This window comes from Moschus berezovskii, chromosome 24 (genome assembly GCF_049115385.1).
Source record: "Moschus berezovskii isolate FMDL1 chromosome 24, NW_MosBer_1.0, whole genome shotgun sequence".
NCBI classification, from domain to species: Eukaryota; Metazoa; Chordata; class Mammalia; order Artiodactyla; family Moschidae; genus Moschus; species Moschus berezovskii.
In genome coordinates, this window is record NC_142483.1 from 5,734,138 (window position 1) to 5,749,466 (window position 15,329).

The following is a 15,329-nucleotide window of genomic DNA, read 5'->3' on the forward strand; positions in this document are numbered from 1 at the left end:
GAAGATATTAAGAAGTTATGGAAACAATACACAGAACTATACAAAAAAGATCTTAATGACCCAGATAACCATGATGATGTGATCACTTACCTAGAGCCATTCATCCTGGAATGTGAAGTCAAGTGGGCCTTAGAAAGCATCACTACGAACAAAGCTAGTGGAGGTGTTGGAATTCCAGCTGCACGACGTCAAATCCTAAAAGATGCTCTGAAAGTGCTGCACTCAATATGCCAACAAACTTGGAAAACTCAGCAGTGGCCACAGGACTGGAAAAGGTCAGTTTTCATTCCAATCTCAAAGAAAAGCAATGCCAAAGAATGTTCAAACTACCTCACAATTGCACTCATCTCACATGCTAGCAAAGCAATGCTCAAAATTCTCTAAGCAAGGCTCCAACAGTATGTGAACCAAGAACTTCCAGATATTCAAGCTGGATTTAGAAACGGCAGAGGAACCAGAGATCAAATTGCCAACATCCATTGGATCATAGAAAAAGCAAGAGGATTCCAGAAAAACATCTACTTCTGCTTCATTGACTACACCAAAGCCTTTGACTGTATGGATCAAAACAAACTGTGGAAAATTCTTAAAGAGGTGGCAATACCAGACTGCCCGACCTGCCTCCTGAGAAACCTGTATACAGGTCAGGAAGCAACAGTTAGAACTAGATATGGAACAACAGACTGGTTCCAAATAGGGAAAGGAGTACGTCAAGGCTGTATATTGTCACCCTGCTTATTTAACTTATATGCAGAGAACATCATGTGAAATGCCAGGCTGTAAGAAGCACAAGCTGGCACCAAGACTGCCAGGAGAAATATCAATAACCTCAGATATGCAGATGACACCACCCTTATGGCAGAAAGCAAAGAGGAACTAAAGAGCCTCTTGATGAAAGGGAAAGAGAAGTGTGAAAAAAATGGCTTAAAACTCAACATTCGGAAAACTAAGATCATGGCATATCCAGTCCCATAACTTCACAGCAAATAGATGGGGAAACAATGGAAACAGTGACAGACTTTATTTTCTTGGGTTCCAAAATCACTGTAGGTAGTAACTCCAGCCATGAAATTAAAAGACATTTGCTCCTTGGAAAAAAAGCTACAATAAACCTAGACAGAATATTAAAAAGCAGAGACGGTACTTTGCCAACAAAGGTCCGTCTAGTCAAAGCTATGGTTTTTCCAGTAGTCATGTATGGGTGTGAGAGTTGGACTGTAAAGAAAGTTAAGCGCTGAAGAATTGATGCTTTTGAACTGTGGTGTTGGGCTGAGGGACTCTTGAGAGTCCCTTGGACTGCAAGCAGATGAAACCAATCAATCCTAAAGGAAATCAGTCCTGAATATTCTTTGGAAGGACTGATGTTGAAGCTGAAGCTTCAGTACTCTGGCCACCTGATGAGAAGAACTGACTCACTGGAAAAGATCCTGATGCTGGGAAAGATTGAAGGCAGGAGGAGAAGGGGATGACAGAGATGAGATGGTTGGATGGCATCACTTGATGACAGGAAGTGATGACTTGATAGAACATTAGTTTGAGCAAGCTCTGGGAGTTGGTGACGGACAGGGAAGCCTGGTGTACTGCAGTCCATGGGGTCGGAAAGAGCCAGACATGACTGAGAGACTGAACTGAACTGAATTACATGTTATCATGTCCTTTAATTCTGCAGATGATTTACATATTTTGTTTGGAGATGTTATGCAGAATGTATATAGATAACATTTGTATTAATGTGACTTTTAAGGATTATAAAATCTATATGTATTCAAGAGTAAAGACAAGACAAAACATTTAAATTGTATGGGAAAGTACAGGTAGAAAAAGTCCATCGTTCCATCTCAATGCTTCTCTTCAGAGGTGGCTCTTTCATAGTTTCTTGTGTCTTTCTAGAAATGTTGAAGTTCTAGATATTTATGTGAATCAGTCTGTCATTTCCCTTCCTGACCTAATCATTTTGGGTGTTTCCATAACTTTTTCATTATGAAAACAGTATTTTACTCCTCATTTTAGGATGGTTTCCTTTTTTTAAAAAGTATTTAACTCTTTAGTTTTCCTGCACTTACTATGGTACATATGTGGGGCAAAGTATTAGGCTCCGTCCTAACTATTTCTACCAAAATACTTATCCTAGTTCAGAAACATTTGCTGAAAAACCCTTCCTTTTCCAGTGAATCTGTGTTGAGGGGCAGCATCATTGCCCTGAGTCCACGAGTTTCCACATTACAATGAGCTCTTGATCTTGGGGGCAGAGATGTGCCATCTGCCCAGCCCTGCATATTCACCATCTGTGTCTGTGATGGGCATGGAGTCAGAGGTGCAGAGACCTCAGCAAACAAGCCGCTGGCCTATGGTTAGAGACCAGCGTGCCAAGTTCACTTCTGCCAGACACTTTTGGCTGACCTTGGGCAGGTCCTTGGACTTCTGTGGTCTCAGCCTCAGGGCAGAATCCAGGCTGCAGGCATGAGGACCAGGCAGCCAGGGTCACACAGCCCCAGGCTCACCCCCAGCATGGGTCCCCTCTCCACACTGGCTGCAGCAGTTGCAGGAGGCTGGGGGTGGGGAGGAAGGTCCATTAAGAAAAAGGCAGCAGGGCACTGTCCCCTCCAGGTCAGACTGGATAGGACCTTACAGTCAAGTGAAAGGAAGCAGGAAAGAAATTCCTGACTAGAAGGCAGAATAAGGCCCTCAGTGTTTGAAGACCTGGGTTCAACTAGTTGTGTGACCTTAGTGTGACCCTGGGTCAATCCCTTATCTGCCCTGGCTTAAGGCTCTGCTGGAGAGGGTGGGATGGAGGCCTGAATACAATTCCTGGCATGGACTCCCTCCGAAGCCTGGAACTTGCTCTGATCACGTTTGTTATTCTCTGAGCTTCTCTGATGGACCACTCTTAGACCCTGGGCTGGGAGAGGCTGTCAGATCACTCAGGGTCCTCCCCTGTCCCACCTGGATGGCTGGCACCCTGCCTCTCCTCCTCTGACAGGCCTGTTTCCCTCACCCAGCCCTGCAAGGGTCGGGGGAGATGACAAGGAACTAGCCAGGCAGCGTGGAGGGCTTTCGGGTTCTGTGGAGAGCCGGCGGGCAGGGCTGGGGACATGCTCACCTGTAGCAGTTGTTGTTATAATTGTTATAACTTCCCAGAGCGGTCAGACAACCCAGGCAGATGGCATAGGAGAAGAAGATTTGCGTCCCAGCATCTACCCAGACCTGTAGGAGGGCACAAAGAAGTTGGCAGAGAGAGAAGTCAGATGCACGGCCAGGGGGTTGGGAGGCGAGGTGGCCCCGTTCTCTGAAATCCCCCGCCCACGCCCAAACCCCAGAAAAGACTCCAAAAAGGGACAATCAAATGTCCTCATCTCAGGAACGCGGTTTTTAGAAATTCTATTCTCAGGATGATTAAATATAAATGTCCTTAATTAAATCCAGAAATTTCTGGAGGTTTTGGACAGTAGTTCACCAAGAAGCAAGAATTTGGGTGTTTAGGGCCCTGCTCCAGCTGTGTGAGCTTGGAAAAGTTACTTAACCTCTCTGAGGCTTAGTCTCGCCACCAGCAAAGCGTGGAATAAACTTCCCTCTCAGGACTACTGAAGCCAAGAGTCATTTTTCTTCTGATGGCTGAGACCATCATGAGAAAAGCTCTCTTGGGTGTCTTTGAACTCACAGTGTCTAGCGGGGTGGGGGGCATTCACCAGGGGGCCAGTTACAATGAAGCCCCCAGTTTTCCTACAGGTCTGGAGGCTTCTCCCACTCTGCCCCATGCACTCAGCTAGAGGACAGTGAAGGGAAAGAAAGGGGGTAGACACCACATCTTGATCACTTTTCCAGAGAGCTGTTACTTGGGGGCTTCCTATGTGGTACAGGTGAAAACTCCTTTCTCAATCTTCAAGTTTCCCGCCGACAGAACTGCCAGGGGATGGTGTGACACATGCAAGAGGAATTACGGTAAGTTGTCTAACACTCCATCAGGCTCTCTTTGAGCTCCGCTCTAGAAGTCATCAGGAAATGCGACAGCTCAAACCCAAATGCAGCTGATGAGACTGAAGCTTGAGAATCCAGCGTCATCTAGAGAACAAGGTTTTATACCAATTCAAATACTAGCAAACATTTGCTAAGCACGTGCGATGTGCCAGGCACTGCTGTGAACCCTGTATGCATTACTACCCTTGAACAGTCACACCAACGCCATGCAGGAGGTGCTATTATCAGCCCCTTCTACAGCTGAGGAATCTGAGGAACAGCGAAGTTGAGTAACTTGCTCAAGACCACACAGCTGAGAGTGGCAGAAAGGAATCCAAGGACACCTGCCTCCAGAGAAGCACGCTTAACCAGTCCCGGAACTTCAGAAGTCTTCTGCTGTAACCTCCCACCCAACACAGGACTCTCTTCTGGTACTTCTGACAGAACAGTCTCTACTTGTCTCTGCCAGTGACAGGGAGCTCACTATCTTTTGACACAGCCCCTTTCCTCTTCAGAGAATTCTGACCATTAACACATTTCTTAAAATGAGAGAAAATCTACCTTTTGAGTTCCCAACTCTGGGCCACCCAGGCCATATCTCCCTCTCCCATGTGGCATCAGTTTACAGATTTGAAGAACCCTCTAGAACACTCCGTTTTCCAGGCAAATTATCACCATTTCTTCTTTTCTGGGGATTGATCACACAGCCCACGTTACTTTACCCTGGATTTGCTTGCTTGTTAAATCATTCAACATATTACTTATTATGAGCAGAGTTCACAATGCTGTCTCTTGACCTAAAAAGTGCATACATTTTCTTTTCCCCTCTAACATAGAGCTTTTGGGTTTAGTGTTTTTGGAGCTAAATGAGGAACTTAGGGAAAGCTATTTCATGAAGTGTGTGTGTGTGTGTGTGAGTTGGGCGGTATGGGGGAGGATGCTAGCAGATCACAGTGGACTGAGACATGGTGAGGGGGAAATGGGAAGAAGAATTATTAAAATTGCTTTTCAAGAAAGGGGAGTTGGGAGATGGGATAGCCATGAGAGTGAATAAATTTAGGGAGGATTTTGTCCAAATGGTAGAAACTTCAGGATACTTAAATGTTGAAAGAAACAACCCAGGGTAGGGAAAAAGTGTTAAAAAAGATTTGAGGGAGAAATCGGTATATTTTAAAGTCCTCTTCTGCCTCAGTCTCCCCACTTGCCACCTCAGTGGATTCCCTTTTCTCCTCGGGAAGGCCAGTGAATGTTATGCAGAAGCAAAAGACAGGTTTGCTGCTGAACCGGGAAACAAAGTCAGATCCCAGGAGCATGGTGTGAGGATGCTCAGCACTCGCCCAAGCGCCGTTTCTATAGCCTCTGTAGCACTTTCCTGGTGGTCCAGGGGTTAAGACTCCATGCTTCCCTATTTACAATATCTAGGACATGGAAGAAACCTAGATGTCGATCAACAGATGCGTGGATAAAGAAGCTGTGGTACATAAATACAATGTGGTATACACAACGGAATATTACTCTGCCACGAAAAGGAACACACTTGAGTTAGTTCTAACGAGGCGGATGGACCTAGAGCTTCATTATAAATCAGAAAGAGAAAAACAAATATTGTATATTAACACATATATATGGAATCTAGAAAGACGGTACAGGAGACACAGACACAGAGAAGAGACTTGTGGACGCCGAGGGGAAGGAAAGGGTGGGACAAATGGAGAGAGTAGTACTGAAACACGCACATTAACACGTGGAAAACAGCCAACCAGTGGGAACTTGCTGTAAGACGCAGGGAGCGCAAGCCTGGTGCTGTGACAACCTAGAGGGGTGGGATGGGGCAGGAGGAGGGAGGGAGGTTCAAGAGGAAGGGGGCGTATGTATACCTATGGCTGATTCATATTGATGCATGGCAGAAACCAACACAGTATTGTAAAGCCACTGCGGTAATCTGACAGAAGGGGCAAAGTGAGGCTAACAGAACAGGCCAACAGGACATTCATGAACCTCCGGCCAGTTTGGCGATGCCTTAGGAAATGGGACTCCTGAGTGATCATTTGTTGAAAACCTACTGTGTATGTGAGGCTCTCAGGGGACAATCTCATAATTTGCATAACTGTCTCACTAGGGAGTATTGTCATCTCCATTTCTAGAGCAGAGGAAATGGACCCATAGCTGGTCAAACAGCTAATGAGGGACAGGGTCAGTTTTGAACCCATGGTGTCCTGGCTCCACATTTTGAAGAGAGAAGCCAGGGCATCCTGGTGTGCTGGGCAGTTCTGGACCTTCGGCAGGGGTTCACACAGCTCTGTGACTGTGAGGTCAACAGGACAAAGGCAACATCTCCATGAAAGAGACAAGGCCACTAGGCCCTGCTGACTAGCATCTCCCAGGACGCAACAAAGGGCACAGCTCGGTGGAGAAAGGGCTTCCGAGTTCTTGACACAATCTGATGGGGAAATAGTCTCCACTGAACAAACAAACCCTAAGGAAGCTGGGTCAGTAGCTGAGAACCGGATCAGTCCCCATGATCTGCGGCAGTGAATGGGGGGCGTTCTGGCCGTGTAGCTGGGGGCAGTCTGCATTCAGAGGTCTGGAGAACAAATTTGCATGGGAATCTGTGGGGCAGGTCCCCTTTGGAAGAGAGGTGGTCCTGCCCCCTAGCTCTGGGGCAACCAGTTCAGAGCAACTGATTCCAATGAGCCCTGGCGCATAGCAGGTGCCGAGAACAACTGACGGGGGTGTAACCTTCCCTCCCCACTGGCCCTGCGGGGCCCAGCTGGAGAAGCAAGGAAGGATGGACAGATGAGGACACAGTCTCCTCCACCAAGATCAGCAGGTACCCTGTCAAGCTGGGTGTTTAGTTCCTGCTGCCTCGTCCCCATGGACCACACTCTACAGTGTACAAGGCATCTTCCGCATCCTGTGACCTGCCTGCTGCCCCGGGGAGGGCGTCATCACAGCCAGGTTAGAGACCGCTGTGTGTGTGGGGGAACATGCCTGCCCACCTTGACCTTTACATGTATCAACAGAGTGTCTAACCTCCTAGAAATTTAGGGGGAACACCCCACGTCTTTCTCTCACCTCTTGGAGAGAAGAGGCCTCCCGACTGGGGAGATGGAGACAGGGCCGTGGTGCATGGGTGGTGAGCCCCTCCCTTCTTCTCTCAAGCATAGGTGATTCAATGAGATGCGTCGTGCTGAGTTGCTGAGTCACGTTTGATTCTTTGTGACCCCACGGACTGTAGCCCACCAGGCTCCTCTGTCCATGGGATTCCCTAGGCAAGAACACTGGAGTAGGTTGCCATGTCCTCCTCCAGGGGATCTTCCCAAATCAGGCATTGATCCATGCCTCCTGCATTATAGGAGGATTCTTTACCCGTTGAGCCCTCAGGGAAGCCCCCCAGTAAGATGTGTGTGGAACAAATACTCAGCACAGAGGAGCGCAGAGGACGTGCTCGGAAACCCAGCTGTGAGCTCTGAGAGACTTGGTTGCTTAGTCAATGTTCATCCCTTCTCAGGACCCACCAGTCCTCACGAATCTGGAGAGAAGAGCCTCTCTTCCCTTTTTTCCCCACAGTACACAAGACGGGCTGTCCACTCTGTGCCAGGTGAAGTCCCAGGAGCTCCAGCCCTCCCTTTTCTTAAGAGCAGGAGAGAAAGACCACAAAGGCGGGCAGATACTCCGGAATGCACCATCCGGTGGAGAGGGGAGCATGAAGGATGGCGTGAGGAGGGGCATGGAACACAGGGCAGCAGGCGCCAGGGCTCTGCTCCGTGAGGGGCATGGCATCTGCTGCTCAGGCAGCTGGAAGGGGACGGGAGCTGCAGACGTGACTTGCTGCCATGTCTAAGGCAGGGCAGGTTGCAGACAGAAGCTTCCCAGTAACCCGCTTTCATGTCTATGAACAGCCACCCAGCTGAGCATAAGCGCAGCACTGTTGTCGGGGATCAAAACCGGTGCCAGCAGGTGGGCCTGGTCCGTCCTTCCCTGCGCCCTGGAGGAGGTGGCACTTGTTGCACTGATGCTCCGAGGTCTCTGACAAACCCAGTGGTGACCCAACCTGCCAGGGAAGTACCAGTGAGAGGGGCCAGGAATCAGGCATCAGCTTCACCTCCAGAAGCAGCGATGACATGCCGGGGAGGGGGTGGGGAGTTCCACACTCTTCACAGGCATGAGACTCACTTCTGCGGTCGGGTGCAATGATTATCCCCCTTTATGCATGAGAAAAAACTAGAGGGGGGCATTCTTTGTCTATTTAGCCTTGGAGAGATGTACACACTAAAGAGACAAACAAACCTTTGTAACCCAGCCTGCTGTGGGGAGACAGCACTGAAGCTTCGTGCAAAGGAGACCACGTTAGGTGAGATGGCTCTTCCCAGGTGCCTGGTTCCCCATCTCCCTGGGGCTTCGTGGATAGGGCCTGGGCTTCAGGGTCAGGTAGACCCAGGCTGCCACTTATCTGCATGTTACTTCACTTCTCTGGGCCCCAACTTCCTTGTTCACAAAAGAGAGACACAATGAATGTAAAGTTCACAGCAGGGTACCAAGTCAGTCAGTCAGTTCAGTCGCGTTCGACTCTTTGTGACCCCATGGACTCCAGCACGCAGGCCTCCCTGTCCATCACCAACTTCCGGAGCTTACTCAAACTCATGTCCATCACGTCGGTGATGCCATCCAACCATCTTGTCCTCTGTCGCCCCCTTCTCCTCCTGCCTTCAATCTTTCCCAGCATCAGGGTCTTTCTAGTGAGTTGGTTCTTCGCATCAGGTGGCCAAAGTATTGGAGTTTCAGCTTCAGCATCAGTCCTTCCAATGAATATTCAGGACTGATTTCCTTCAGGATGGAGTGGTTGGATCTCCTTGCAGTCCAAGGGACTCTCAAGAGTCTTCCAGCACCACAGTTCAAAAGCGCCATACAACTCCCTTACTCTGCCTCTTCTCGGCGGTTAACACTTCCTCAATACACGTGCTATGAAAACAGGCTCCCAGGGCTTTCCCTCCATCCCAGCCCGCCCAGCACCTGGTCAAGGTGCTTAAACCGCCAGACCGATGGCACACGTGACATCTGGTGGTCCACACTGCCACGACAGAGCTCGGTGGCCGTCTTGGGCCCATGATGACCCACAGCCTTCTCTTTCTGAAACATTTCCTTTTCAGATGGACAGCCACCCACAGACACATGAACACACACACACAACACAACTTCTGTAAATAAAGCCTTCCACTGAGGTGAAAACATACAGCCCGGTAGGAAAGGGCTGAAATTAAGCTCTTTCTCTGGGCTGTTTATATGGGTAAATATTCTCAAAAGATTAAAAGTAGGTTAGGAGAATAATACAACAGCTGTGTTTCCAGTGTGTACCTGACATCGGCCTTTGTAGGAGTGAATAATTACATGAAAATCACTTCCTTCCCACCTCTTTTGCAGCCCCCTCCGGGTTGCTAGGCGCCCTGTCTCCTCTGCTTGGCTAATGCCACATACATATGCTGGTGAATACAGTATGGCCATTGGGAGGGAAAGGAGTCAAGGACTGGGGAGGACTCGAGTGGCCCCTCCCCCATGGATTCAATGCGGGAAGAAGGCTCCAGGGGGAGACAATTCGGGATGTATTTAAATGCTAATGATGGGCAGCTGGGCAGGTCCAGCGGTAACAGTGGTGGGAAGGGGCAGAGGCTCTTGGCCTGGGAGCCCCACTGGAAATACGTTCTGTGGTCTCTGGCTCCAGTGCCAGCCTGTCCTCGGGCAGCCAGCCCTGCTGGCCGACTCGAGCCTGGCTAGAGGCCCTGCCAGTGCAGTGTCACTGGGTTGAAGGTGGCGCCGTGGGCGGTGGGGGGAGCCTCGGTGCGTCGCCCGACCCTGGCGGCCCCTTCGTGCAGAGCAGGCAGTGGGGTCATTGGGCTGGGCCTTTGCCCAGAGGCTGGACAGCTGCGTCCTGGTCACAGAGTGTGGAGGGAGTGGACAAGCAGTTGCTGGCACGGGGCTGATGGCAACAACTTCTGTGCTTTGTATGGTAGAACCCTGGGGCTGTGGCTGTGCACGTCTACCCCTTAACCCGTTGCGTGAGGCAACCCTGCCAGGCTCCTCTGCCCATGGGATTCTCCAGGCAAGAATACTGCAGTGGGTTGCCATTTCCTTCTCCAGGGGATCTTTCGAACCGTGTATCCTGCGTCTCCTGCATTGGCAGGCGGATTCCTTACCACTGAGCCACCTGGGAAGCTCTGAGCCCCACTTTACTATAGGACTAAACAGAGGAGGTTTGGAGCAGTGGGCAGTTTGGGCAGGACCTGAAGACATCATGTTCTCAGCTCTGAACTGTTCCCAGCACTGTCCACCCAGCCCTGGGAGCTACATTTTAGGGCAACGTCTTCTCCCCTCCACAAAGTGTTCCTCTAAGAGAGTGCTAATCTGGACAGGACACTCATCACGTAGGATGGTCCTGTTCATTGTAGGAGGTTCAGCATCACTGGGTTCTACTCTCTAAACATCAGAGAGGAACCAGAATTACGCCTCCGTGTATTTCTAAATGACCCCAAGGTAGTGGTCCTACCTCCCTCCTGGGAGAATCATGGAGGCGGGGGAGCCTGAACTGGCATCCATGGTGGAGCTGCAGAACCCAACTGCCTTCACTGGGCACACAAGGCCAGGGTCTTCTGGGCCAAACCGAGCTCTGAACTGGCACATTGTCCTGTGTCATCCAAGCAAGTGCTGAGATGGAGATGAAGCCTTATCATCTCCTGCCTTAACCACTGCTCTGCTAAGAACCATGGAGCTGGTTCAGAGTCAGAGAGGCAGGAAAAGAAAGGGCTCACGAGGAGGCTCAAGGCCCTAGGAGAGCCAACCAGCGGTGTTTATACTCTAGTCTAGAGAAAGGACTTCTTCCGGAGGGAAACAAAAGAGCAAACAGCCTCAGTTGGTGGGGGGTCTGCCCAGAGACAGAGCAGTCGATACACTTAATGACATCATCATGTTCGTTGTTTTCTTTTCTTTGGTCTGTCTCCCCCACACCAGAACAGAAGCACCAGAAGAGCAGGAAGTTTTGTTTATTTCCCAGGCCTCTTGTTTTTGCACAGGGTAAGCACTCAACAAATATTTACCGAAAGCCACCGCTGTTTAGAGTCTCCAGTACACAGGAATGGAGAATCCAAGGTTTATGCAGAGTCCTAGCTGCCAGGCCAAGTGGAGAACATGCTACACTAGGAGGGTCAGGAATAGGAGGGTCTGACTCCAGGTTATCCTGAGAGTTCCTGTGTTTTCCCTAAGGCTCTTTCTTTCCTCCTGGCCTCAGTTTTCCAATCTTCACAATAAGGAAACTGGAATGTAAGGAGACGATAAAGACATATGGCATGCAAATCCCACCCCTATTCCTGTTCAGGGCAGACAATGCTAATCAATCACAGGTTTAGGGTTAGGGGTAAGCTCCCTGTTGCTAGAGGTAATCAATCCAGCAGAGTCAAGGAGGGAATTCTTGCATTGCATTGGAAGTTAGGGTGGAAGGTCGCTGAGGTTTTCTGCCTGTGAGAAACTTAATGGTCACTGGGTCAGTTCCCATCAACAACACTTTCTGAGCATCATGTATCTGCCAGGCATGGCCAATACAGAGATGATCAAGAACGCCAATTCCCTGCTCACTGACTTGCAATCTAGCACGTGTGCATGGGAAAGGAAGTCAGCAAACACCGTCCCTGGTCACACAGGTTCAGGTGGATCTGGCTGAAGCCAGTTCTGCTGGATCACTTCAAGGAGGTCACCCCTGAGCCTCAGTTTACTTGCAGGTAAAATGGGGATGAGAACAGCTCCAGGCTGCTCTGACACGAGTGGCTATGTGGAGAATGCGTGCTGGCCTCTGGCTCACAGTAAACACCCATCCAGAGGAAAGGGCTGAATGGCCACAGATAGCTCATGACTTCAGGCTTGAGAAGCATCTTCGAAGGGTCTGGGGGCTGAGCAGGTGTGTGTCCCAGGAGGGAAAGCAGAGGAAAGTCAGCTCTTCCTGGCCTGGTCAGGGGCTGGTCCAGAGGCCCAGCTCTTCCCCCACTAGTGAGAGAGCCTCCCATCCCAGGGCAGGACACCCAGCCCTCTGGCAAAGGCTCAGAACTGCCCCAACCGGTGCCCCAACAGCCCCCTTCTCAGCCACACCTTCTTCCTCTCCCAGACCTACAGACACACCCCAGGGACTGCAGACCTCAGAGCACCTCTCTGTTTCCCTGGGGCCATGGCGTCCAGGCAGCACCAGAGCTAGAACAAAAAAGAAACCCATCGAGGACACCATGTGAGCCTTCTTGCCTCCCTGTGTGAACACTGCCTGGGGATACAGACACCCTTGCTCCTGAAGAAGCAAGGCAGTCAGTTCTCTTAATCATCTCCATTGCAGAGAGCCAGGCCCCTGAGCCCAGGCAGACTCCTTCCGCGCTGGGGGCTCACTAAGCTGACGGCTCATCTCACTGGGTCCTTGCCACACTTTGAGCCAGGTGCTGTTTTTATCTCTACCTAAATGCTGGAGAAGACTCTTGAGAGTCCCTTGTACCGCAAGGAGATCCAACCAGTCCATTCTAAAGGAGATCAGTCCTGGGTGTTCATTGGAAGGACTGATGCTAAAGCTCAAACTCCAATACTTTGGCCACCTCATGCGACGAGCTGACTCACTGGAAAAGACTCTGATGCTGGGAAGGATTGGGGGCGGGAGGAGATGGGGACGACAGAGAATGAGATGGCTGGATGGCATCACCGACTCGATGGACATGAGTTTGAGTGAACTCCGGGAATTGGTGATGGACAGGGAGGCCTGGTGTGCTGTGATTCACGGGGTCACAAAGAGTTGGACACGACTGAGCGACTGAACTGAAATGAACTGAACTGAAAGCCCAGGAAGTGCTTCCCTGGCAGCTCAGCAGTAAAGAATCTGCCTGCCAAGCAGGAGACTTGGCTTCTATGCCTGGGTCCAGAAGATCCTCTGGAGAAGAAAATGGCAACCCACTCCAGTATGCTTGTCTGGAGAATCCCGTGGACAGAGAAGCCTGGTGGGCTACGGTCCATGGGGTCGCAAAGAGTCAGACACAACTTGGAGACTAAACGACAGTGACAAAGACCCAGAGAGGCTACAGCAGTGGACCTGGATCAGCCAGCAGGTAGGGGGACGATCACAGCTCAGACTTGTTGACCCCAAAGCCCCTCCCTTCAATCTCCCCGAAGACTCACCATCTCAGCCCAGAGGGAGCAGCCAGAGAGACCAGCCTGCTATCTGGTCTCTGCTCCTCCAAAGTCCACGTCCCAGTGGATGTGGTCCTTGACGTCCGGGGGCCTGCCTTGTCCACTCACACATTCTCCTTTTAGCCCCCACCTCCACCCTGCGTCCTGGCCAATCTTTGGGTCACACAGCCATCTGCTCCACACCGCCTCTCCTCTGCTCATCTGAATGGAGAGGTGACAGCTTTAAACACCACCAGATCCTTGGGAAGCTGACTAACAGAGCAGCAAGCCCAGGGCACCCAGGAAGAAAGCAGAAGCAGGTCTGAAGACTGGGTGAGCGGATGACCAGCAGTGTATGGCCAGCCACCCCCTCACCCACAAGCGCTGAGGCTATCTTCCTGACCACAGAAGGTCAAGGTCATGGAGGACAGGAAAACTGAAGGGATGAGTAACGTCACGTGTGGATTCACAGGAGACGAGACAGGTGGCCACAACACTCCCTCCCCACTGATGCTGCAGGACAGTGGCCTCATCTCTGGGCAGAGCCACCGGACACAAGGACTGTCCTCACTCCTCAGACCTCCCTCAGTGACATCCCCAGGCATCTGCTTGAGCAACAAAACCCAGGATGACCAGGCCAAAAATAAATCAAGATATGAATGTTGAAGTGTTTAGGGGGGAAGTGTGCTGATGTCTGCTGTTTATTTTGAAATGAAAGAAAGTGAAAGTGTTAGTTGCTCAGTCCTGTCCGACTCTTTGCGGCCCCTTGGACTGTAGCCCACCATGCTCTTCTCCAGGCAAGAATACTGGAGTGGGTACTCATTCGCTTCTCCAGGGGATCTTCCCGACCCAGGGATCGAATCCGTGTCTCCCACACCGCAGGCAGATTCTTTACTGTCTGAGCCACCAGGGAAACCCTTACTTTGAAATGTATACAAGGAAATAAAATGGATCAATGGATACAAGTCTCGGGAAGATACTGGATGGAGCCAACATGGCAAAATGTCGAGGCAGAATCCAGGTGGTGGGTAAAGCGGGGGTGTTCCCTCTGCAGGTAGAACCAACAGGACACTGGACGGGATGCTCTCAGCCCAGCAGTGGGGACTGGCAGGTTCATGGGGGAGACAGGTCCATAACTTCCAGGAGGACCGTGTCTGCGAGAAAACGTGTGCTCTGTGACCAACACCTCATAAGCAAGACACTGTGGGTGAACTAAGGAAATCCCTGCTCTGCCCAGGTGACAGTCGAGAGCCAAAGCCAGTGTTCAGCCCCCCCGAACAGAAAACCTAGGAGCGTCCTGGGAGTTACAAGTCTCCGTGACTTCGTCTCTAAGATTAAAACCACATCCATTGCGATTCATGGGTTTATCTGTTGTTGTTCAGTCGCCAAGTCGTGACTGACTCTTTGCGGCCCCACGGACTGCAGGACACCAGGCTTCCCTGTCCCTCACCATCTCCCGGAGTTTGCCCAAGTTCATGTCCACTGAAATGGTGAAGCTGAAGCTCTAATACTTTGGCCACCTGATGCAAAGAGCCAACTCACTGGAAAAGACCCTGATGCAGGGAAAAAAGACTGAGGGCAGGAGGAAAAGAGGGTGACAGAGGATAAGGTGGTTGGATTTATCTGAGCAGGGTTTAAACCTCACTGTCAGCCATGATTCCTTTCTGGCTGAGGCAGAACAGGTTTCCAGGGTTCAAGAGAGTAGCAGGAGTGGTGACAAAGAAGACACAAGAGCCAATTCCCCATCACTCTCTGCATGATTTCCCAGATACACTGGACACTGTCTCTGAGGCCTTCACTCAGAAGCCTGTGTCTGTAATTTGTTGTCCTCATCTATCTTCCTTAGAGGATCTTTACTTATTGCCTCCTTTTGTGTCTCTTCTATGCTGTCACCTATTTCGAGGCATTAACAGTAACCATGGCAGCCCCTGTCCCAGGCAGCACAGCACTGAGAAGGTGAAGGCCTTCTGCAGCAGGTATTTAGTGAGCACGTCCTGTGTGCTTTGTTAAGCTGTGATAGTTGCAGGTGGACGGCAAAGGGACTCAGCCATACATACACCTGTATCCATTCTCCCCTAAACTCCCCTCCCATCCAGTCTGTCACGTAATGCTGAACAGAGTTCCCTGTGCTGGCCTTGAGAACTCTTAATGTGCTACCATCTCTAACCTTGAAGACACGTGGGTGATTTATAACA

At 50.5% G+C, this 15,329-nt stretch overlaps 1 protein-coding gene across 1 annotated transcript in view; it reads right to left on the bottom strand.

Moving 5' to 3' along the window:
- Positions 1 to 15,329, bottom strand: part of SLC6A11 (solute carrier family 6 member 11) — a 127,812-nt gene that overhangs the window by 27,048 nt on the left and 85,435 nt on the right. The window contains exon 7 of the mRNA XM_055413315.2: positions 3,101 to 3,204. Coding sequence (XP_055269290.2) covers positions 3,101 to 3,204 — 104 coding nt within the window. The remainder of the gene's footprint in view (positions 1 to 3,100; positions 3,205 to 15,329) is intronic.